Genomic DNA, 26044 nt, shown 5'->3' with positions numbered 1-26044 from the left:
AGGGAGAGTACAGGTATACTCGTTCTAATGGAAACCCAAAACACAATGAACGGGAAAATGAGCTAAATATGGCCTCTATGACATTTTACATTACATTACATAAAAACATACTTATATTTTACAGTATCCAGAAAGGGGATTGAAAAAAACGTTTTTTCTTCCAAAATGTTTTTATTCATCATACATACATGAATATCTACATGATAAAGCAAAAATAATACATACAAATAAAGAAATAAATAATAATAGGAATTTATGAATCGTATCACATAATTGATAAAAAGGGACAAAGTTAGACCTGGAACACAGTGAATACATTCTATTCCAATTACATACAAACAAGTCTTTAAAAATGGGAATTCAAAAACGATAACTAGAGCGACAGCTAGACCGAAAAATTAACAGCAGGCTCCCAGGTGTCCTCCCATTCTTTGCCACTGTGAAAAAGAGCACACAGTAAATACATAGAACTTGAATTATAATGCTCTGCAATGTGATTGGTTTTTCCTTTAACATAACAGATTCAAATGAAACCTTTGCCCATGGCATCATAAAAAAGATCCAATAGGCTTTTGATGTCTGATGTCATTCTTTGTCTTTACTACTTTTATAGCATGTTGTCCTATTCTCAAATGACTGAAGAAATGTCAGCTTGCTACAAAATCATTTGACTTGTCCCTCGGCCTTCTGCACTGGAGAGACTGAATAGATGGTTGAGTTCTTGAGTGAATAGTTAGTCCCTCTTATTGAAGGCGTGGATAGACATATTTTCTTCCTGCCAGTTCAGTTGAGTGGAGAGAAAGCCTCCAGCTTGTGAAATGAAGGTCTGCTCCACCCCCACTTTGTCTTTGAGCTGAATCATCTCACCCAGATGATATCTAGGTGGAGTTTAAACTCTGTTTGGGTCCAATTTAAACTCTCATTCCACTTCTTAAACCAAAGGGCAAAGAAACCAAAGCATCTTTCCATGTTGTTCATATTCAAAGGGCCTGTGCTTTGGTAGAGAGGCTAACACATGTGCTTCTGTTACTTGATGACTGGTTTCATAATACAGCAGTGATCTCATGGTGACAGTGATGATGACTCCACATTTGGTTCAATCGGTTCTGGATACAATTCTATTAATTGTTTAATCATTTTAGGCAATCAAAAATGATGACACCATAATAATAATAACAATTGTTATGGTAAAGAACTGTCGGACCTGTCTGTATACAGTATCTATCTGCATATAGTTCTCATAGCACAGGCGGAGCTAGCGGTGCTCTTCATCATGACAAATGTGTAGTCACATCCATAAACATCACTACCGTTATCTAACCCAGTGTGGACAGAGGACTCAGGGAGCCGCAACAGAGGGGCCGAAGAGCCACGGGTTGCCGACCCCTGGTTTAGGATAATGAAATTGAATAGCCTACTGAATATAAAATTCAGTTTATGAATGTTAGAGTAAAAATCTAAATGACTAAATATAATGTGTGCTTACAAAGCTTGGTGTCTTTATGTGTCCTTGTTGTGTGAACATCCTCTGACATTAAGCGCCACAGCTGTTTAGTCTATCCAAGAACACTCAGCACTGCTTGTAATGGTAAATAAAGTTGTAGACGGCGTCAATACTTCATGGAGTCTTCTGATGATAAAAGTGACCTTTGTACTAGAACCAATTGTTAAAGTGTCCAGATAGGAATTGCCTTCATACAGCATATTCTAAGTGTGTGTTATGCTTTTGTGACGTATTGCCTGTGACACTATATGTTTACTTGGTATAAATATCAGAGGCTCGGAGACAGATCTCTGAGCAGCCTTGATCCATGTATACTGTATGTGAATCAACTCTGCTTCTTTGCAAAGAATAAATGTCCTGTTTAACGATTGTTACCACGGCTCGAGTGAATTTTTCCTAACAATGAACTTACACTTATATTTTATTGAATATTTATTAATTAACTATTTTTCAAGGATTTTTGAATGGATGCTAATTTTAAATCTATTTAAAAAAAATCTCACGTACCCCCTGGAGTGCCTTCACGTATCCCCATTTAAGAACCACTGATCTAACTTCCTACTTTCCCTTGAAATTCAGGGTTACAGTGGCAGGAATCAGTGTGTAGCTCTTAGCATTTCTACAACACTAATAACGCTTTGGTTAAACCTTTTCCACCACAGAGCTAAAGGCTTTTCACAGGTCGCTTGTGATGACGATTGCTGTTGATCATATTTCTCATACTGTAGGTTGGACCGAGTAGTAAAGGTAAAGTAGAGTCTCTCACCAAGCTGAACAAGACTTCCAGTGCACTCTGACCTCCTCTATTCCCTGTAGAGCAAAGTAAGGACACAATTCACAACAGTTCATTCAAAGGGCTGAGCGGACACATGTGTCCAGCTGCTGCACACTTTGTCCCCACAATGAATCAAGACAAAAAAGGTCCATTTAGTGAGTATTGGAGTTGCCCCTCTTTGCTTCCGTTTAGCTAAATGACAGGAAGTGAAGACACCTTTCTGAGTCTTGGTGTTCAGCCCAACATTGAGATGAACCTACATACTTTGAGGCCTCTCAGCACTCAACAGGGCCACAAAGGAAGAGTCATATTGAAGGATCATCTCCAAAGGACTGAAGGAAGCCAGCAAGGAGTTAATCATGGACCATCAATGTTGTCCTTCACAGTAAGAGTGAGTTGTGCGGCTGTCGCAAACATTTACAAGAAATCTTTTGTTCATGTAGACCTCAAAGGTCTGTAATGTAATAAATAAAATAAAATGAAACACATCTGATCTTACCTGGTTTGACCTCCTCTCTATTATCTTCTCAAAAAAGAAAAGCTTCTGCCAGGTGTGCTGTTTGCAGCCTGAAAATAAGAACATCAACAGAATAGATAACAAACTAGATGATTTGCTTCAAATATTTGTTATAAATAATCAATAAATAAAATATATATATATATTTTTTTTTCATGAGCACAAGCATGTGTCAGTCTAATGCCATGCTCTGTGGGCTAGCCTTGAGCTCTGTTAGCTTTGAATTGGAAGATGAGTGATGATAATGGGGATTATGTCATTAAACAAAAAAGACAACCTGTGGGTTCATTTCTTTTTCTTTTTCCCAGCGATTCCTTTTTCGTTCTCATTGGGCCTTCGACTGGAGGAGAGGTGGTGGGAGGATTAGAGGGGGATGGGAGAAAGAGAGGGGGGGTTAAAGGAGTGTAGAGGGATGGAGTTGCAGGAGGTGAAGAGAGAGAGCAGGGGAGGAGAGGAGGTGAAGGGGGAGAGAGGTTTGTCGGAAGAGAAGAAAGAGAAGGAGTCGGAGGAGGGGAAGAGAGACAAAGAGTGGGAAGAGGAGGTAAAATGAGAGAAGGGGTTGCAGGAGGAGAAGAGGAGAGAAAGGGAGCAGTGGGAGGTGGGAGTTCCACAGGGACACGGTTTAAGACAGGGAGGGTCTCCTCCTGGGAGGAGACCGGGGGTGCTGATGCTGCTGATGCTGCTTCATCAGATGGAGCTGTAGTCGTGGCAAGTAGCTCACTGTAATCTGAGAGATAAAGAATAACAAGAGAATGTAGAGTTAATGTTCTTTATAGCTAACAGCCCCACAAAGACAGTTCATTTGTCATATTTCATCATATTACAAAAAGGCTTTATAAACTAAAATGTGAAGGCAAAGTTAAACAAAGATGTGTTCTCACTTCTGAGGAAGTACTCATAAAGGGCAGTCATTCTTTTAATGACCTCCCTCACAGGTCCCTCTGGTATGGGGCCGATGCCTGTGATGACCTCAGCTGAGCAGCCCCCTCTCCTCTCTCTCCCCATGAACAGCAGAGGCTTAAAGTCCAGCTCATGCAGTTTCTTCACCTAGAAAAATAGACATTAAAAGAGTCGGCTTAATAAGAAAGTATGTTCTCATTTTATTAATACGGTCACGCTGTTTGCTCACTCTCCCACAATATGGGGGCAGTGAAAGGAACAGCTCCTTCCTATCTCCAGGCCATGGTCAAGCCCTACACCCCCCCCCCGCCCGACCACTCCGCTCTGCTGCCCCGTTGCTCAGAGGTCCCTGCGGCCGATCGACCCGGTCACGGCTGATTTCTGTCCTGGCCCCACAATGGTGGAATGAACTCCCCACTGACCTCAGCACAGCACAGTCGCTGCCCATCTTTCATCAGGCTGAAAACTCACCTCTTCAAGAAGTACTACCTTGAGCCTTCCACTCAGCACTTATTGTATTCGTGTTAGCTCGTTGCACTTATTGTATGTGTTTGTTTCTGCGCTGTACGTTTGCTCCGGTTTATGCTCTTAGATACTTGTTTAGCAAAGGATATGCACTTATGACTAGTAGTTCTCTTGAATACCGATGTTGAATACACTTATTGTAAGTCGCTTTGGCGCTTTTTAGCGTCTGCTAAATGACTGTAATGTAATGTAATGTAATATGGGAAAGAAGAACTAGCTTAGCCTTCCAGCAAAGGTTCCCGACATCCGCTACTTTGCCATGAGCAATTTGGCTTTTAAAGATTGGAAAGTTAACAAAACATTAAATCCTTTGGTGAAACTCAATTTCCCCAATAATCCCAAATGTATTATCAAGGACGAAATGACAAAAGTTATGGAAAGGAAAACATTGTTCATACGCCATAGATGAGAAAAAAAAAGGAACAGCAGGGTCCAGATTTTTTTCAAAATGACGACTCGTCTGCTCTGCTGTATCATCTTTCTGGACATCAGATCATCAGATTAATTTCCCCCTGGATCCGTTTTAGAAGTCTGAATTGTCTGTTATAATCCTCTTAGAGCATCCAATCATCCAGATGTGATGTTATTGATGAAAACATAAGGCCTGATGCTAACACCAAGAACTGCTATACCAGCATAGCTGATGAACAGTATGTGTAGGAGCTTTAGCTCCACCTCCACACATGACAATATAATGGAAAGCCAATGTTATTTACCCACTTTAGTACACACAAAGAACAATGACAAAGGCCAGGGGTACATCCCACTAGACAAAGATCCAGGGAACAGTAGACCACAAGCCAATGGGTGATGTCACAACGACTATGTGCCCTTCCTACATACAGTCTGATAAGAAGTTAACAATAGCCTTAATAAGAAGTTAATAATAGCGTTATGCACACACATTTTCACTGATCTAGAAACAACAGTGAAGTCATTGATGGTTAATGCTGCACCCTGGGAAATAAAGAACAGATATTTTCTGGTGCGCTGCCAAAATGTGGACCAGCAGATCAACACAAGTAAAGACGACATAAGGATTAGGGTTTAGCAGACTGTAGGGGGGTCCAGGAGCCTTCTTCATTATCAAGCTCTTTTTTTGAAGGCCTGGCTCCCCGGGGCCCACGCATAATGCTCGGGACTGGGGACCCTTAATAGATGATCCAGGCATGTAAAGACCTGAGCAGAGAGAGAACATTGTCCTTACAGATATACGGGCTGAATCCACCACTCTGCCTGCGTTGCGGTGCTCCTTCACTTTCCCCCCCCAGTCACCAGAGCGCAAGCTCTCCTCCTTCAACTTGATCCTCTCTTTTATGGAGAGGCTCGCAAAACACGACTGGCATGTTTTGCGGTTTGCTGCATTCATTCCATGACAGTGGAGGCAAGCCTTGGTTTTGGGTTTGGTCATCTTCTGCAGATATAAACACATGGACATGTTGTAAGCATTACAGGTGGGAATATGAGGAAAACATATATAATTCTAATATTCACTCCTGAGGAGTATTATAGTAGTTTATTGCTACTGATGTGTGGTGGTTGGATCAACTCTTAGGGAAGAAACAGCAGGATGGAGAAGGACAACTTTCTTTCGGGGCACTCCACACTGCTTCACAACAACACTTCCTGGTTCCTAACTCACATGTGACTAAACTAACCAATCAGAAGCTAGGAGGACTTCGACTGCTGTAAATGTGAGGAAAACCTCAGAAGTAGATTCTGCAGATTATTGTAAGTCACTGATGAGAGTATCACATCAATATGTTAACCTTGGTCAATTCAGATTTCCAATTCTTTTATTCTTTCTGTAACTGAAACTGTACTGACAGCAAGGCTCCAGACTCACATTATTACCACTGTCCCACAACAATATGTCAACCATCCTAAAGTCAGTGCAAACAGTCATCAACATCACCCATTTGCCATATTGATTATAAAACACACAAGTCAAATTGTATTCAAAACATTTGCTTTGATTAAAAGAAAATCAGTTTTACTTATATAATGATCAGCTGTTTAGAGTTAGTGTAAGAAAGATAAACAGGTCACTCCCTGAATAATATCTATTTTATATTACTGTAAAAACATCTCCTTCAAACAAATGCATTCATTTCTCGACAAAAACTAAATTTGACATGATTGCATTTGGACACATCATGACAGCTTTATATTTGCTTTAACTCAATACTCAGTACAGAGTAGAGGTTGAATGCATCATAATGTAAGTCAATGCAACCATTAACGTTAGCCGTTAGCTCAGTTATAAGCAGGACTGTGCTGGAGAGACTCGGTGCTGACTGAGCACTGAGTTTCTCTGATGAATTACAACAAGTGTCTGATTAGTTAGTTGTTCCAAATCTTTTACGGTTGTTCCTCCACGGCTTATTTTAGACTTGCAGCTGTGACAAATTGTGAGCTTTGTGTCTTCGTCCCTCACGCTGAAGAACTTCAAGACATGTGTGTGTGTGTGTGTGTGTGTGTGTGTGTGTATGGGGCCAAAAACTATACTGTATACAAGAAAGATAAAAAAAACTATGAGGGTAAAAAACTAAACATTAGCACGTACCACAACTGCCCAGGATGGTGTAACAGCTGACTACATGGATCCTCACTGCAGCGTGCTTCCTGCTCGAGCTCCAGCGCTCCGTCTTTTCTTCTATCTGCTGAGAAATGAATGAAGCTGAAGATCATAAAAACGCTCTGACGGAAAAAAATAAAAGTGTATTAGGTACTACTACCTTTGCTACATTTATCCATTATTCTAAACATGACTGGTTTTATATGACCAGTCATTTACCCAAAATATACATCAAAAACTTTTCTGATTCATATTTCAATATTTTATTCAATCATCTTGTCTTAAAAACAAATACACAAGTTATTAACCCCTATTTCTGAAATACCTGATGAGAACAATTCAAAGGATTACTGTGACACATTCATTTAATCATAGAAACTCTTTCCATGAACTGGATCATCAGTATCTCACTGAAGTACTCGACCTAAAACTTAAACGGTTATGACTTGGATTGATTTTATCTCTGAAGTTAGATGCAGTTAAGATAATCAAATGTATTTTTGCATCAGTGTGGGGTGAGGAAAATAACTGAATAGATCAACAGATTGTAACAACAGTCTCCTTTTTTTGGTTTAGGCCATTTTCTCACTCATAATTAAAATAAACCCATTAAAGAGAAAACATAAAACAGAGGAATAACACTGTTACACATGGTGTAACGTTATGTTACCATAATAACGTTTCAGAAATGAACATGAAGAAGATGAAGAAATAACTATTTGAAGTGAAAACAGTAAATCCTAATATATCATGCTTTGATTGAGATGAGAAGAAAAACAGGACACGCTGCTGTCTGCTGCTGACGACGAAGAGCTCGGGATGCTTTCGCAGTAGGAAGTGTTTGCAGAGTTGACAGAGAACCTCATAGTTGGGTGTCAGTCTAGAATGCTTCCATGCTTTAGGGGATCGTGGGCGAGGTTTTCAGCTTCTTCTGTGGGGGAACGCACGCTTTGTCATTCTTGCCACACACGTTATGCATGTATTATGTATTTCATCATTCAATTGGTCGATTAGATCGCCCTAATAGTGACACTCCCCCACCGCCGCACAACCCTGCTGCAAATTGTCGCAACGCCGGGATTTGTGTGAACGCAGCCGTTAGGCCAATACCGTGAAACGAGGGGGTTGGGGGCACAGCTGAGTCACAATCAGGGGTCTTATGTCCACCATCCAACCAAGGACAATCTGATGGACAATCTGAGAACCTACACACTGATCTAGGAGGAAAGTAATCTTGTACATCTGATCTGAGGCACTCCGATATTTCAAAGGGGACTTTCCAGTGCAGGGTTGAGTTTTTGTTTTGATGTAGACAAGGTCTCCGAAACCATAGGGACACTTGACCGTTTAGTCATACTGTTGTTTCTGCTGGTTGTGGGCCTCGGTCTTATTCCAAGCAGAAACCAACAGAAACCTGTTGCAGAGTGAAGGCTTGTGCTGTAAGCCAAAGCATCTTGGTTAAGGCCGTCATTCCATTCACAGGCTGCTGAGCTCGTGTCTTGTTTATCTGACTAATGAGTGTTCTGTTGAACCTCTCTGAGGGTGAAGCCACGGTTGATTTAATTTACCTTAACCATCAATGTGTGGAATTAAACTGACTTTGGATCAGTCAAAAGCCCCTTTTACACAGATTCAGCAATATTCCAAAAGAAAGTTCCTCATTTGACAATGAGGTAGGGACATCCAGCGAGCAATTACATAAAGCAGACTACAGGGCAGGGAGATTATTTTCTTGAAATATGACTTTATAACAATTAAGTTACTACTTTATTCAATTAATATTACAACTTTTCAATTATATTTGTTATAATTTGAATTGGCACCTGGATTTTGTGCTTTCCTTTTCATAAGAAAAAAGATTAACACCATCATTTCAATAATTCACCAGCATGCAGGAAATAAAGTGTTTGATATTGATGCCCCCGGGTCTCCAGCTGGCTGACGTGATTACTTACACAGCTGGACACTGTACGCTCTACTGTTAAACCCTGCCGGTAGCACCAGCCGCTGTGAAAGCCCACTGACCTCCTCAGACTGCAGCACATGAACCGATTCACTCTCATCGTCACACATGGAGGGAGAAAAATGTCTGGTTCAAATATCACAAAAATCATGAAATAGGGGAAAAGCTGCAGAAATCCTTCATACCTCCAACTACTAGGAGCGTTCAGTTCATCAGCTTCTCTCGAACGGACAACAATCCGGGTGCACAAAAATGGCGATATCCACAGTTACAGGGACTAAAAGTCACCAAATCCTTAACATAACACCACCTAACACAGGGTTGTGTGTGTGGTGGTTGGGTCACTCCTATTGGGAACACAGAGCTGGATGGACGCGGATACCAGCGCCTAACTGTTCTCCAGACTGATCCACAAGTTCACAACAACAACACTTCCTTGTTTCTACACGACACGTGACAGAACTAACCAATCAGAAGCTAGGAGGACTGACTAAGGTAAATGTGGTAAATGTGAGGAGAACCTCAGAGGTATATTCCTCAGATTATCCTGTAGCCTGTTCCTAACTGTTTAAAGTCGGTGAAGTATTTAAGTACAGTATGTAAGTAGTATTTAAGTACAGTATGGTAATATTGTTAGGTCAAAGATGATTTTTCAGAATTCTGTGGCCAGCAACAAAATCAGAATTTATTTAAAAAGAAATCCTGCTTGTTTATTTTTTTTATTCTTAAAATGTATTAAATAATCAACTAATGAGTTAATCACTTTGATTTAATCATTAATCGATTACGTAATTAATTGCTTTAATCAAATAAATGAAATTAATAAATGTACTGCAGCATTACATTACATTACATTAAAGTATTTTAGCAGACGCTTTTACCCAAAGCGACTTACAATAAGTGTATTCAACATAGGTATTCAACTACTAGTCACCAGAAGTCAGAAGTGCATCTATTTTTTAAAACAAGCATCTAAGAGCATAAACCACAGCAAAAGGAGAAAACTGCAGGACCAACCTCATGGGCATCATTAAGAGAAGATGGACTCATTTGATCTCAGCTTTGAAGCAGTGGAACCAAAGCTGGATACCGTTTGTCTTGACTTGACATTCTGAGTGCTCCTGTTTTTGACTTTACCACTATCAAGAACAATATCCACTGTCGTTGTTGTATAGGTTTATGTTCATATATATTAGGGGTGCAACAGATCACAAACCTCACTGTTTGGTTCGGATCACGGTTCTTGAGTCACGGTTCGGATCATTTTTTGGATCAACAAAGAAAAGGGGAGGAGACAAATATAACTTTGCTTTCCTTTATTAATTAAAGAACTTAAAGAACACTTTGGGCTATAGTCTTACATAAAAACAAAAATATTGAAGATGTCCAATTTGAAACAAAATGAAATAAATAAATACAAATAAAACATTCAAGAATATTCAATTCTGTTAAGTTTAATTGCAACATGGGGTATGTTAATACCCTCGTCCTTTGATCAATATTAAAAGAAAGAAACAGCCAGTGAGCTAGCTTACACTGTTTCAACTGAACTGAACTGCAACAACTTGGGTCTCTGTTTATTTCCTGTCAGGTTAAGTCATTCAAATACACTGCAATAATGTTTACCATTACTGTGACATTATTTAAAAAAATACGAGAATATCTCCATTGTCTGGGGAGAGGGTAGACCTTTCTGTGGTGACTGGGATATTACTATTGGGCCTGTCTAGCTTCCACTCTGCTGCTTCTGTCAGCACCTGCACCAGGTGTGCGTCTGTGTGACTCTCAGAGGGGGCGTGTCTATGAATCTCCACTCCTCCGTGGTGAAAGCGGTCACAGTATTTTCCTTTTCATAGAGGCCTGGAACAAGCTTCACACTGAAGTGGGCGCGTGAGTGGATTTCGTAGCGTGGTTCAAGCACTTTAACCAGATTTTGAAATCCTTTGTTTTCCACAACGGAGTGTCCCCCGTCGCTGACAGACGGGATGGTGGCTCTTCATATGTGTGGACATGTCGATGTATTGCCGTTATCGTATGTCTTTCTCTTTAAATAATGCCTACATACGTAACAGTTTTGCCCACCTCCCTTATCCGTCATTATAAGTTACAGGGAAGACAAAATGCTCCCAAACATGCGACTTAAATGATGCTGGGGGCTTCTCAAGTTCCTCCGCTCACCATGACTTTCACCGTTAAATGCTTCTAACCTGCTCCGTTCAGTGAACACACTACTGCTTTATATCTGTTCACTGACACTCTGCATTGGTATTCGGGGACTTGTTACTTGAAAAGGAACAGCAGCAGTAACACTTTATAACACACATGATGATTAAACTGTAAAAAAACAAGAAAATAAATACTCAATTGATCCGCGGTTCATGAGTGATCGAACCGTGAGGGGTGATCTGAACCGTGATCCATTACACCACTAATATATATTTATATATATACTTTTGGATATATAATTATATTTATACTGTACATAGTCGTTAAATGTTTATACTTACATTTCTCTTGTTTGTATGTTTAGACCAAAGTGGAAACCCAAGTAAAATTCCATGTATGCCTAATAAAGCTGATTCTGATTTTTATAGTTCAAATTATAAAAAAGGGGCTATTCTTGATAAAAATAAATATGAAACTTTCAAAATCAGAGGGTTAGCACGAGGACAGGTCAGGGTCAAAGGTGTCACCATGGAGACACGGTGGATGGGAGCTTTTCAAAACGGTAACTGAATACATAACAGTGTTCGTTAAACCCGGTAGGAGGCAGTAATACAAAATAAAGGATGGCAGCTGTCGGAAAAAAAAACAAAGAAGAAGAAAAAGGAAAAAAACAACAACAACACAAAAACAGAAGAAGTAGAGCAGCAGATGGCAGCACGGACCTTTACACTAGGGGAGGACGGGTAGAAGAAGACATTCATAAGGAAGTAGAGGAGGTCCCACCACGGTAGTAGTGTACTCAGAGAAGGTATGGAGAGCCCGGAGTTATCTTTTACTCTGGCTTATGTAGCGTTCTCTCTCTGCTTCGTGTTTACGCCCAACGAGTTCCGTTCGGCCGGTCTCACCATCCAGAATGTGTTTTCGTCGTGGCTGGGGAGTGAGGACATGGGCTTCATCCAGTACCACGTCAGGAGGACCAGCATCACCGTCTTGGTCCACTCCGCTCTGCCTTTAGGTAAGACCAAACATTCAGATACGTAAAGAACTAACATTAAAATGTGTCACAATGTCGCTATGTTGAACATGTTGATCAACTTCATTGGTTGGAAGGTCTAGTTGTACACACGTCATGATAGCTTAATAAGTGATCAGAGCTCCTGTTAAAGACAACATACACGACGAGCCAGCAGGTGACTTGACGCCTTCATGTTGAGGTGGGACAGTGTTGTGGGACAATGTTGTGGGACAGTGTTCTACTTTCTATGCACGGTGTCAATATCTGTGGCACGTGTGGGACATCACGTGATGCATTCACAGAGCTACACCTCCTAAACTCTTCACCTAGTAAGGACGTCAAAGGCCCCGAAATGGACTGCCACGTATCTGCTTTAGTTTGAGAAAATACTGATCTCCAGTGAGTTTAGTCTGTGTTGTTGGTAACAGGACGGTATCAGCCTCGTGTTAGATGGTTTAGTCTTTGTGTTGTTGGTAACAGGACGGTATCAGCCTCGTGTTAGCTGGTTTAGTCTTTGTGTTGTTGGTAACAGGACGGTATCAGCCTCGTGTTAGCTGCTTTAGCAGCAGGTTCCTGGGTTTCCAAGTTGAATCTTTGCAATACCTGTTCAGCCACAAGACTCTTTCAAGTTTCAAGATCATTCCAAATACATTTTTTCCCATCCTGTGTCTGTTAGAGTTATGGGTCCAGTTTTCTCAACTTCCCTAACAAACATGGATGGTACAAGAGTGGTCCAATCATCAGGGATGGATTTAGACTTATTTTATATATTTGAATCCGTGTATAATCACCCGAAATTAAGAATTGCTTTTCGTTAGCATAGAAAAAGCCATTTATATCTACATAGGGAGCGGGTCATCTTCCACAGAGTCTACCATCTTGCATCACCATGTTTCTACAGCAGCTCAGAATATATAGTTTGTCAAGAATTAAGTTAGTGAAGTGTTTTAAAAATATACATTTGATCTACCCAACAAACATATAGAAATGATCGTTCTGAGTCCTGTGTATGAAGTAATACTGGCAAAGAAACAACTCTACATTTATTTTCATGAATAAATGTATGTAATCTTTTTCTGGATTAATGTTTAATAGATTTAAAATGTTAGGTGAGACTAAGATTAATTGAAAGAAAAGATGTGTTTTTCTAGTATAATGGGGAAATGATCTGGACAGAAGTTACCTTTTTAATCTTCTCATTTATATGGTAAGTTTTACCATATATATATATTTTTGACCAGTATTCACCTTCAAAACCTCTTTAGTTAAGTATGTATGTACTGATTTTCCTCTTCTAGTTCTTTTGTTACTAATTGTATTCCTCATCTTCTTTGTAACCTTAAATGAACGTTGAATAAAGGGAAAGAAGTACTGGGTGGCTCGTTTTGATGACGTTATGTTCATCACTTTGACAAAGAGACAGCTGAAGTTCCCATTCAATACAATACGTCTCATATTTGTGAAACCAGATGTATTTATTATGCAGCTGAAGCCTGAAGTTTCAGGGAATATTTGATTTTATAATCCTCAAATCCAAGATGTCACGATAAGCAAGTACAATGAAACTAATGTGCAAAAGAACAATAGTTGAATACGACATGTTTTTTTTTTTTAACTCTGTTGACAGTCAAATGTGGTTGTACATTTAAAAATGTTAAATAATACAAACTAATGTCATTGATGACATTGACACTGCAGCGGTAACTGGGATTGAGGTCGTTTAACTTGCACTTTTCCAAGCACGCTATTGGATATTAACTACTTATACGTCATTCATGCCGGACCCCAAAGATAGCCGCCCGCTCTATTTGCTTGAAAAAGTAACTTCGACAAAGTTACCGATAAACAAAAAGTGTGCAAGAATTCCGAGTGGCAACAATTATTTTTCATTTGTCCACTGTAGAAGTTGTTAGCATAAAAGGGGTCCTTTATAATAACTGCACGCTATGAAGCAGTAGTATGAGTATACCCTTAATAAGGCATTGTTCCTACATTAACACATTAGTATGCAATTCATAAACGGTTATACATGTTTTAATCTTCATTAATAAGCTTGTCTATTACCAAGCTCCTGTTGGCCCACGGCCTAAATCGTGTTGAGTGCTGTTTCCCCATCGATGCGTTTCCCCCTTACTAAACCTGAATCAGCACTTATATGTGTACATGTACTAGGGCTACATTGTACTTTTATTTTTCTATTCATGTCTATTCTGAAATAATAGTATGAAAAAAGTATTTGCAAAAGAAAGTCACGGTGACACATTCTGAATTGGGGGCCCTACTGTGGGCATGGGGCCCCTAGCACTCACCGCCTGAGCCGTAGCCACATGATCATGATGACATTTTGCATCCAATGTGCTGAAGTACAGAGAACACCACTAAACAACCTGTGGCTGTCCTCATGGGCGGCATTAGATGTTTGTGTATGGTGCAGGTAGGCGAAGTGGATGGGATCTGCCTCTGATGATGTCGTTTGGTGCTCTTGTTCATATCATGTGTCTTGCTCATGTCTAAGTTGTTGTCCATCTCTCCAGGTTACTACATGGGGATGTGTATCGCCGCTCCAGAGAAAAACCTGGGATACATTCACCAGGTCAGCCTGTCTGTCTCTCTGTCTGCAGATTTGTGAACACACTTGGATTCTATACACATGCATTACACTTTAGTCCGTTCCCAGTAAGGCTGCAAGATTATGAACAGAATGACCAAAGCAATTTTTCATTGATGTTTAGGTTGTACTTTCACATATAGATGAACAGCACTGCTTTCTCTACTTCATTCCTGCTCATGTACAAATCTCTGCATCGGAATAAGACGGTGCAGCTCCTACAGGAGAAATCAAATTGTACCAAACTTCTGAGCCAAAATAAAAAATCAACAGAGCACTGCTTTCACTATCATGTGGTGCTACATTCCTGCTAATGAACAAACCTTTGCATCAAAATAAGTCTTAAAACAAGGTTCTTCCTCACCTGAATTAAGAGCATTTTCGTTTTGCCCATAAAATAAACAGTGTATTACTCTTCTACTCTCGACTGCATCTGCAACATTCAGGAGGGTTTCTCTCATGCTGTTGTTGAATGCTTTGTACACAGTTTGATATGCAGCAGAGTTTGAGTGTCAATATTGCAGTCGATCAACATCAATATTGCAGCTGCTCATGTTCATTTAATTGTGGGAAGTCAAAATTGTGATGAACAAAAACAGTTTTGTCAAAGTCAGTGGCTGATGCTGAGGACTTCAGGTGAACTCTTAAATAGAGATGTTATTTTAACAAGACTTAAAATCAGGCTAGAATGAGAGAACATGTGCATAATATAACTATATAGTTACAGTATGAGCAGCTACAGTGGGTACGGAAAGTATTCAGACCCCTTTAAATTTTTCACTCTGTTTCATTGCAGCCATTTGCTAAAATCAAAAAAGTTCATTTTGTTTCTCATTAATGTACACTCAGCACCCCATCTTGACAGAAAAAAACAAATGTAGACATTTTTGCAAATTTATTAAAAAAGAAATTGAAATATCACATGGTCATAAGTATTCAGACCCTTTGCTCAGTATTGAGTAGAAGCACCCTTTTGAGCTAGTACAGCCATGAGTCTTCTTGGGAATGATGAAATAAGTTTTTCTCACCTGGATTTGGGGATCCTCTGCCATTCTTCCTTGCAGATCCTCTCCAGTTCCGTCAGGTTGGATGGTGAATGTTGGTGGACAGACATTTTCAGGTCTCTCCAGAGATGCTCAATTGGGTTTAGGTCAGGGCTAGGTTAGGTCAGGGCTCTGGCTGGGCCAGTCAAGAATGGTCACAAAGTTGTTCTGAAGCCACTCCTTTGTTATTTTAGCTGTGTGCTTCGGGTCATTGTCTTGTTGGAAGGTGAACCTTCGGCCCAGTCTGAGGTCCAGAGCACTCTGGAAGAAGTTTTCTCTGGTCTCATCAGACCAGAGAATCTTATTTCTCGTAGTCTGAGAGTCCTTCATGTGTTTTTTGGCAAACTCTATGCAGGCTTTCATATGTCTTGCACTGAGGAGAGGCTTCCGTCGGGCCACTCTGCCATGAAGCCCCGACTGGTGGAGGGCTGCAGTGATAGTTGACTTTGTGGAACTTTCTCCCATCTCCCTACTGCATCTCTGGAGCTCAGCCACAGTGATCTTTGGGTTCTTCTTTACCTCTCTCACCAAGGCTCTTCTCCCATGATTGCTCAGTTTGGCTGGACGGCCAGGTCTAGGAAGAGTTCTGGTCGTCCCAAACTTCCATTTAAGGATTATGGAGGCCACTGTGCTCTTAGGAACCTTGAGTGCTGCAGAAATTCTTTTGTAACCTTGGCCAGATCTGTGCCTTGCCACAATTCTGTCTCTGAGCTCCTTGGGCAGTTCCTTCGACCTCATGATTCTCATTTGCTCTGACATGCACTGTGAGCTATAAGGTCTTATATAGACAGGTGTGTGCCTTTCCTAATCAAGTCCAATCAGTTTAATTAAACACAGCTGGACTCCAATGAAGGAGTAGAACCATCTCAAGGAGGATCAGAAGAAATGGACAGCATGTGAGTTAAATATGAGTGTCACAGCAAAGGGTCTGAATACTTATGAACATGTGATATTTCAGTTTTTCTTTTTTAATAAATTTGCAAACATTTCTACGTTTCTGTTTTTTTCTGTCAAGATGGGGTGCTGAGTGTACATTAATGAGAAATAAAATGAACTTTTTTGATTTTAGCAAATGGCTGCAATGAAACACAGAGTGAAAAATTTAAAGGGGTACTTTCCGTACCCACTGTATGTCCTGATTAAGTGTGGAGCATCTCCGGTGTTTTCGGTGCCACCTTGTTGTCAGTAGTTCTTAAATATTGGTCTCAGCTGTGTTGTTGTGTCTCACCAGGTGAGTGACAGCTGGAGAGCATTTCTCCTCATCTCTCTCTGCATCCAGTTGACCAGCTGGACGCTTGTCATCTACTGGTCTCGGTGTCACTGGCACAACCACCCAATCAGCCAGGCCCTGCAGGCCCACATACAGCCTCCTCACCCCGGCTGGGGATCTGTGGCATCCAGCGTCAACACCGAGTTCAGACGCATAGACAAGTTTGCTACGGGGGTGCCTGGAGCCAGAGTAATTGTTACTGACAGCTGGGTGTTAAAGGTGAGTAACAAACAGTTTATTGCACAAGGAATTTGACTAGTGCATACTGGTGCATAACAATAAACCAGTGGCGGGCCGTGCATTTTATACCTGGCCCTTCACTGCTGAAATACCACCTTATAACCACATGATGGCGCCACAGCTAGGGTTATTATTCGTTTCTTGGGCTGTAACTATGTAACGTTATGTATTTGTATTAAACCGTTTGGTACGAGGCTTACAAACCGAACAATACGTTTGAATAATACGAGTGCATTTGGTAAATACAGAAGCTTAAATTGTAGGAAATATAATGTTTTCTGTGCTCACTAGGAGACAGCGGTCTGTGTGACCTCTGAACCCGGAACAAAAAGAACCACAACAAAAAACAGCTGATGCTCCGCAAGTGTTCTGGGAGGCTAGGCTAACTAGCTTAACGGAAAAACAACAGCAGCAACACGCATTCTGCTACACACTCAAGGGCCATTCAGATATTAGATGTAAAAAAACAAACCAGTTGACTTACCAAATGCTGATCACATCCTCTTTTCTTTGTTGACAAAGATTAATCCCACAGTTAAATCCCAACTCACAAATCCGTTTATCCTCCTTCAGCCATTGAGTGTTAAAAAACAAAGCTAGGTAAAAAAAAATAAAAAGTCTACACCAAGCAAAATGCAAAAGAATCATAATTTCATTCATATCTTTCAATATGAACTCATGACTAAGCCTCTGCTGTTAAGTTTCGTTTTACGAGAGTCACGTGCTCGCCCACTGACCAATCACAGCACAGAATCTCACTGCAGCGCTGCTGCTAATGCTGACGTAGTTGTAGGCCTGCAGGCCACTCTAGTGCGTCAACGAATGTTAAACTAAAGATCTGATTGGTTGAACACTATGACAATCAACAATATCGTCCCCATTCACTTAAACTGCACATGGAGGCACTGGTGAGTCTGCAGGCCTGGGGCCTCTCTTCTACCTAGAGACACAGAGGTGACATCTGATTGGATAAAAGCTCTACTTAAAACAAGCTGCACTGGAAGCAGAGCAACTGAGGAACACAGTAGCTGTGCAATGAGAAAATAAGATAATGGAAAAAATATTTGTATAAATTATGATACATGTAGTGTATTTAAGAAACATTATTAAATTATAAAATAGCTATAACTTTGATTCTGTTTAGGCCAGCAGTGCAATAAACACAGTGCAATAGTATGTGACATAATTTAAAAATAGAAAAATATTAACATTTACAATATGGTAAACAAATAACAGTATGTTAGTGGCAAGTGTATATTGATAAAGAAAAGATGTGCAAGGGTGTATAACTAACAAATTGTTCTGGGGGTGTAAGAGTCCGAGTCAGTGAGGGCTTTGTTGATGAACCCAACTGCAGACGGAAAAAAACCTGTTCATGTGGCGTGAGGTCTTGGTCCTCATGGACCGCAGCCTCCTGCCAGATGGAAGGGAATCAAACAGCTCATGTCTTGATCGCTTCAGGGTTCTTGAAGCGAACAAGTCTTGGAGGGACGGCAGCTTGCAGCCAATCACCCTCTCAGCAGAGCGAATGATGCGCTGCAGCCTGTCCTTGTCCTTGACTGTGGCTGCAGCATACCAGACACTGATGGAGGAGCAGAGGATGGACTCAACGATGGTGCACCATCATTGTCTTTAGCAGGTTGAATTTCTTCAGCTGCTTCAGGAAGTACATCCTCTGCTGAGCCTTCTTGGTGATGGAGCTGATGTTCAGCTCCCACCTTGAGGTCCTGGGATATGATGGAGCCCAGGAAGTGGAAGGACTTCACAGCGTCGATGGGAGAGTCATACAGGGTGATAGGGGCATCTGTGTTTTCAATGTTTTGGTGCAAACTAGATGTGTCCAAACTACGACCATGTGCTGGCTGACACCTTCATTAATATGGTCCAGGAGTTATTTTTAAATTACACCTATAGTTGGCCTGCTGGCTATATTAAAATGCAGTTCTTAATGTAAACACTAGGTGTCATTATCACTATATGTGTAGATTGCCAGATGCCATCCAGGAAGTCAGTCTCCTGTGGGAGAAATTGTGTTGAGTTACAGCTGTTTGGCCGTGACAGGTGAGCGGAAAGGAATAATGTTCAGCACCAAAGTTAGGCAGTCTGGAGGAGAAGCCTTTAAATGTATTACACCTTAGGAAGCACTCTGCACCACAGCCGCCCAGCTGGACCCCCGCTGAATCAGCAGGAGTTTCAGGCTTTCCTCCACCACCAGTCAGAGTACTACAGGGGTTTGGAAAAGTGATCAAATCATCTTACTGCAGAGTCAGGTGTTCAGCACAGAGTGCTTCAAACTCTCTTGTTAGTTGGTATCTTAACTGAAAAAGCACATTGCCCTGAGTTATATACTTTTTACTCCATGTGCATTGCAAGTCAATGCAACCTCCATTAACATTAGCTGTTTGCTCCGTATAAACAGGACTGTGCTGTCAGGGAATGAATTACAATATAACAAGTATCTGAAACAGTTAGTTTAAGGTTGTTCCTTCAGTTGTTGTTGAACTATTGTCCACTAAAGTTGCATGTTCAATCAATGAAAGTGACGTTGTGGGACTCCCATCATTCAGTGCTTTACGTGCAGTGGCCCAGGCCCGCATGAGAACGTGTGACACAGACATCCGTGGTAGTGTGGTTTTTCACAATTGAATATTCATCATTAATTGAATATCAATTTTTTCAACACTGAAAAAATGCTAATGTTGCTCTGTGTCTGCAGCATGTTTAAAGGCATTGAACTTCTAACTTAAAGAGTGCACACATAGCGAGGTGTAGACCAGTAAAACCAAGCTAAACATTTCCACTATCTTCCCGTCATCGGGGTTGGTTGGCGACTGAAATCTGAAGTTTTCTAAATTGGCAAAAAAACCTAAAAAATAACATTGTTCATCCACATGCCTGACCATCTCTGTCCTTCTGTAGGTGACCACATATCACATCTACATGGCCTTACAGACTGAATGTCATGTGACAGTGACAGATTCCAGGCAGCACCAGCTGACTCCAGACTTAACCTCCCCAGCACAGATCTTGACCCTGAGAGTGGACAGCATCAACCCTGCTGTCAGACCTTTTGATATCAGGTGTTTGTGTGTGTGTGTGTGTGTGTGTGTGTGTTGGGGGGGGGGGGGGGGGGGGGGGGGTCTTGAGCTGTCAGGAAAAAGCGGCATATGTCATGTCACTTTCCCACTGTTTCCAGGCTCCTCTCTACAGAGTATGCAGAGCTCAGGGAGAAGCTCCATGCTCCCATCAGAAACTCTCCCAATGTAGTGATCCACCAAACCATGAGTGAACTCTTCCTGGAAACATTCCGAGCTCAGGTGGACCTCAATCAACCGTACACACTACCCAGTGGACAGGTACACTACTGTCTGTGTGTTTGAATCCTGACCACAGGATCACTAAGAACATGCAAAAATGATTCAGAAGAATATTGTCTCTCCGTACTCAGGAGGTGGAGCCATGTATAGGCTGTATGCAGGTTCCAGCAAACAGCAAGCTGGTCAGACTCTGCCAGGCAGAAGGTAAGAGAGAGTGTGTGAATACCTTTTTATTTTCTTCCCAGGTACCGATACTAAGTTCATATACAGTATATATGTACTCTGACTATACCATCCCAAAGTCAGTGTAAACTGTCAACAATTACAAATGTTAACCTTTTACTTTGTTATTGTCATCTAAAGTGGTTATTTCCATAAAAGCACAAGATTGAAGTGATTATAAAACATGATTGTATTTGCTCTGATAAAGAAAATAGTAGTTTTAATGACGTATTCTAAGCTGCTTAGAGCTAGGGTTAGGAAGTTAAACAGGTCGAAATTCACTCTCTAATATCTATTTTATAGAAAACATCTCTTTAACACAACTGGATTTATTCAAGTTTTTCTCCAAAACAGCATTTTACAACATTGCATTTGAACACATCATGATAACGTTATAATTTACCTTTGCCTAATACTAATTTTACTGAATAGAGCTTCAGTAAATGATGTAGCTTATTGGAACCACTGGTACTGTTAGCTGCTAGTGCTGTCGCCAAGCAGGGCTGTGCTTCCCACTGGCTGCCAACAGCTAATGCTAACTAGCTCTCCTGCTGCTGATTTAAGCACAAATTTATTGTTCACAGTAATTATCAAGGAAAAATCGGATACATGAGAGTGAGGGGCGACTGTGGCTTAGTAGTAGAGCGGGTTGTCCTTCAATTAGAAGGTAGTTCGATCCCTGGCTCCTCTAGTCCATGTTGACGTGTCCTTGGGAAAGACACTTCATCCCAAATTGCTCCCGTAGCACAGCGCCTGCCGTGTGTGAATGGGTGAATGAGGACATGTAGTGTTAAAGAGCTTTGAGTGGTCAGAAGACTAGAAAAGAGAAATAAAAGTACAGTCCATTTACCAGTTTAACCTCAGGTGTGTAGTACTAGTTTGCACATGTGCAGTAATGTCAGTGAAGCTGTGTAGCCTAAATGAGCTGATGCATGATATTATAACTTGATATCAGATCAGTGCATAGACTTGCATACTCGCCGATACCCGATCCAGTATTTTAGTCTGTATCAGAGGCATTTCTGATACTGGTGTTGGTATCAAAACAACTCTAGTGTGTGTGAGTTCATTCATGTGACGATGTCTTGTGAACATGATAGTCCCGTCTATTCCTTGCCTTTATTTCTCTAGCTTTGTTGTCCTTATTCATAGCTGTGTGATTCTAATTGTGACCCTGTGACCGCTGTGTGTTTATAGCAGCCGATAACGAGTCCGAGTGCCAGCAGTGTTTCTGCAGACCTATGTGGTGTCTGTCCTGTCTGGGTCGATGGTTCGCCAGCCGCCAAGACCAGCAAAGACCTGAGACCTGGTTGTCCAGCAGAGTCCCTTGTCCCACCTGTAGAGCCAAATTCTGTATACTGGACATCTGTGCGGTCCACTGAGACGACTAAACAGATCCAAACAGACTATTCCCGCTCAAAATAATGTGTTTTTGAGCAACATTCAGTAGCAAACCTCTGAGAGAGAAGCAGTGGACAGGACATTGGACTGAACTTATTCTGAGTGATCGTGAAAAACGCTCTGATAAACAATTGTTTTGAAACTGCTGTACATGGCATGATCAATGTGACATTTTGAGAGGTATGCTTGTTTGGGGTTTTCAGATAAGAGGTTTGATCTCAGTTACCCTGGTTACCCTGTGCGTCAGTAAGACATCCACAATGTGTTTAGGTTTGCATAAAGACGTCCAAGTGAACAATGAATAAATATGCCGACTGTATGACAAGAGCCTGTATCACTGTACATCCACTTCAGAATGCTCTGATGAGCCAACGTACCACTCACTCCTACTCTACATCAACATGTAAAAGCAGCCTTTAGGAGCAACTCAAGTGATCACATGGTTATTCACAGGAATAGACGATCACAACCAAGGATTCAACTTACAGCATATGTTCACAGTGACTCATGCTATCTCGCACAAGTAGAAGCGGAAGTATTGATACTTCCCCATGACAGAACTTAAAAGATTTGAATTTGGGTGACAATCGAAAAAGTTGAGGATAATCACAAAGTACTTCTTACTGTATAAAAGATATTTCTTGCAGTTAAGATCAGATACAGTTGCTGCATTATGGGCTAGGCCTGCAGGCAGCAGCAGCCTAATACTAATAACAAGCATTCCGATATAAACACAAACTATTCAAGTGTTCTTATAGTCATGGCTTGAGTTGAGACAATAAGGCACACAATGCAATACAAATGCAAACAGAGTTAAACGCACCACCAAAACTCAAGATTAGAACTTTTTTAAATATTATGTGGAGGTACCAAATGTATTGGTCAAAAGGAAAAAATAACAATCCATTTAAAACTAGAAACTACTACTTCCGAATAAATCTTGGTCAATCCTTAATTAGATATTGTATTAATAGAAAATGTTTTAATTTACATCCGGCTCTACATCAAAAGATACACATAGACAATCATGAGCTATATGCCAGATGTTGAATAAATACAAGCTTGAATATATAGTGGAAAGGTAAACAAGAAAAAGCTCTTATCTTGCGTTGCTGAGAATATTACTCAATCAGATTTCATCTCAATAGATATATACATATTATACTGTTAAGTGGGGGGTCTTGGGTCCTCCCCCTTGACATTTTGAGTGTCAAACACTTCATTCTCTGCATTCTAGTGAATTTTTGTGCGTCAATTTAAACAACTGAAAACACGTAATTCAGGTGACAAAGAAATGAAAAGCAGTAAGGCTTTCAGACATTCTCTATTGCTTTCAAATATTTATTCTGCTGTAGATCTACCTTTCTCATATGTGGGCATGATTTACTTCCCTCCTCTTTAGTGTATTAGTTAGAGAAGCATCCTCTTGTCTGTCATTGAACAGCTTCTCTTCCTGACCTTGGTGCCTCTCTAGAAGTGTTGGAAATCTATTCTCTCCTTTCTCATCGAGCCTGCTGAAGTAAAGCAACATACCACTGTAGAAAAAAAACATTAACACCCACTAACATTCTGCTTTCAATGGGAAAGATTATAATCGTCATTCATTCCCGAGCCGGGCTGCAGGCTGCAGTCCCGGGACTAATGACTGCAGTAAATAGGGTTGCAAAGGGGCGGAAAGTTTCCGGTAAATTTCCAGAAACCTTCCATGGGAAGTTAAGCTCGGGAATTTTGGAAATTTTGAACTTTTCTGAAGTTTTTTTGCAAAAGCATATAACAACTTACTTAAATGTAGTTGAGAACAAGACTATGCAAGCCTAGCTCAGCTGGACCCTGGATGCAGCTAGTTGGGAACATTGTCTGCCAGAAACATGAGTTGGGCGACTTATCATAAATAAAAGTAATTACTGCAAATGAAAGGCTGAGCAATAAAAACGTAATTCAAAACTATATTTTAAAGATGTATGGAATGCAGCACATGCTGTGTTTCTTTGCAAAGGATGTAGCTAGCTATTGTAAACCAACATCAGCCGCCTCTGAGCGCAACTGGTCACTGTTGGGGAACATGCACACAAAGGTTCGCAACAGGCTCACCAATGCAAGGGTCGAACAACTGGTGGCAATCCGGGCAAACCTAAGGCTCTTTGAGCCTGACACAGAGCCTTCCTCAACAAGGTTGGACTGTGACACCGAAGATGACGACGAGTCAGATGTCGAGGAAGTGGACCGTGAGGAGGACGTTGATGAGGTCCAGGAAGACATTTAGACTTTTTTTGGGGGGGGGTTGATAACACTATGTTTTTGCTGATGAAAGAATAAAGTTCTACTCACAAATGGATTAAGTCAAAAATGTCATTTTTAAAATTTGTATTAGAAATGTTTGCATGCATGTCTGCTTATGACAAAACCGTTGCGTTTATCAATTTATTCAGTGCAGGTCCAACTTTACAACAGCAGGTGGCGTAGTTTTCCCATTTAGCGGGATTTAATCTGAACGTGTTCAACTATGTTACACATAGGTAAACAGTATTGCAGTGTATTTGAATGACATAACCTGACAGCAGTGACGTCCGGTGAGGTTCGTGGCTGGTGACGCACACTCTTTCAGAGTCAGATTTACAAATATATGAACCCAATATAGAGTATCTTAAATCACCATTCTCAATTGGCAGCTTGCACATTGACTACTGGTTGTTTTTCATATTTCATATCAGCATTCTTTACACACACATAGGTATGGTACATATTTGATTCCACCACGAGCGTCTGCTCCGCGATCTGCGACCTGACCCATCGGGAGCGTTTCAGAAGCGGAGCGCGATCCCGCGAGATCCCGCGATAATCTGTAACAACCACGGATTTATAGAGAGAACAACAAACACATAAAATGTTACTTTACCTGTCCGACGTTGAATTGCTGTTGATTTGGTCATACTTCCCTGTTTTTGGGGAATTGTTAAAGCTTAGATATTTAATCTTCAATGTTTGCTGTCAAAGGAAAATATAAGAAGAAGAAGAGAAGTGTAGAAGAAGAGTAACGGAACTACAAGCATGAACCCGCCTCGTGGGCTCTCGCACGCCCCCTTCAGTGAGGCAGAGGTACTGTTTGCCTCCCCTCTGTCCTTCACTGCGGTTTAATGTCAGATCAGCAAGACTGAATAATAAGTTCTACACACACGTGAAATACATGACCTATTCTATTGAAAGAAAGGACTTATAATACAAGTGTCTACAAATATTACAGTGGTGACAAACGATGAGAAAGCAAAAGGCACGCGCTCAACTTGTCTGTGAGGGATTGCGCAATCTGAGGTGAGGCACAGCTCGTCGCTGCCTCACCTCGCGTGCCTCCTCTCTGTTTGAACAAGACATGAGCAAATTCTGCGATTTTGACTATAAACATGCTTAAAATGATTGAAATCATACAGCAATTACATTTATAGCACAGGTCAGTAGATACATATAATTTATTTTATTTTATCATTATTTGTTTTTTTACTTTTCATGATGGCAGGTGAGGCTCTGCCTCCCCTGACCGCACGTCCCTGCCTGACAGGAAATAAACAGAGACCCAAGTTGTGGCCGAGCAGTTCAGTTCAGTTGAAACAGTGTAAGCTAGCTCACTGGCTGTTTCTTTCTTTCAATATTGATCAAAGGACGAGGGTATTAACATACCTCATGTTGCACAAAAATTAGTATTCTTGAAAGTTTTATTTTTATTTATTCATTTCATTTTATTTCAAATTGGACATCTTCAATATTTTTGTTTTTATGTAAGACTATAGCCCAACATTCTGTGCTTTAAGTGTTCTTGCATTTTTTTAATTAATAAATGGAAAGCAAAGTTATATTTGTCTCCTCCCCTTTTCTTTGTTGATCCGAAAAATTATTTGAACTGTGACTCAAAACCATGATCCGAACCGAACCGTGAGGTTTGTGATCCGTTGCACCCCTAGTAGTTATGGTAGGTATCGGCTCCAGTTCCGATGGACAGTGACGGAAA

General features: G+C 40.8%; 2 protein-coding genes across 6 annotated transcripts; one reads left to right on the top strand and one right to left on the bottom strand.

The window, feature by feature from the left end:
• Positions 1–224: 224 nt before the first annotated feature.
• Positions 225–9166, bottom strand: LOC306701892 (uncharacterized protein). 5 transcript variants are annotated; one of them, XM_079167323.1, is made up of 8 exons: positions 8948–9166; positions 6788–6884; positions 5429–5635; positions 3678–3843; positions 3074–3523; positions 2779–2846; positions 2271–2314; positions 225–437 (listed from the first exon to the last, which is right to left on the bottom strand). In XM_079167323.1, the coding sequence occupies exons 3-8, from the start codon at positions 5630–5632 to the stop codon at positions 386–388; spliced, it is 984 nt and encodes a 327-aa protein (XP_079023449.1). In that variant the 5' UTR covers positions 5633–5635; positions 6788–6884; positions 8948–9166; the 3' UTR covers positions 225–385. The 5 variants fall into 5 exon arrangements, with proteins under 5 accessions (XP_079023449.1, XP_079023451.1, XP_079023450.1 ...); XM_079167325.1 differs by having other exon boundaries at positions 6788–6881; XM_079167324.1 differs by having other exon boundaries at positions 8825–8951.
• Positions 9167–11630: 2464 nt separating this feature from the next.
• Positions 11631–24341, top strand: tmem129 (transmembrane protein 129, E3 ubiquitin protein ligase). Its single transcript, XM_079167867.1, has 7 exons — positions 11631–11943; positions 14478–14536; positions 16826–17083; positions 20024–20184; positions 20301–20460; positions 20553–20625; positions 21841–24341. Exons 1-7 carry the CDS (start codon positions 11739–11741, stop codon positions 22023–22025), a joined length of 1101 nt encoding a protein of 366 aa, XP_079023993.1. The 5' UTR covers positions 11631–11738; the 3' UTR covers positions 22026–24341.
• Positions 24342–26044: the final 1703 nt, after the last annotated feature.

This window comes from Pholis gunnellus (genome assembly GCF_910591455.1).
Source record: "Pholis gunnellus genome assembly, chromosome: 10".
NCBI lineage: Eukaryota > Metazoa > Chordata > Actinopteri > Perciformes > Pholidae > Pholis > Pholis gunnellus.
Note: the sequence above shows the minus strand (reverse complement) of the source record. Positions and strands in the feature narration are given on the sequence as shown.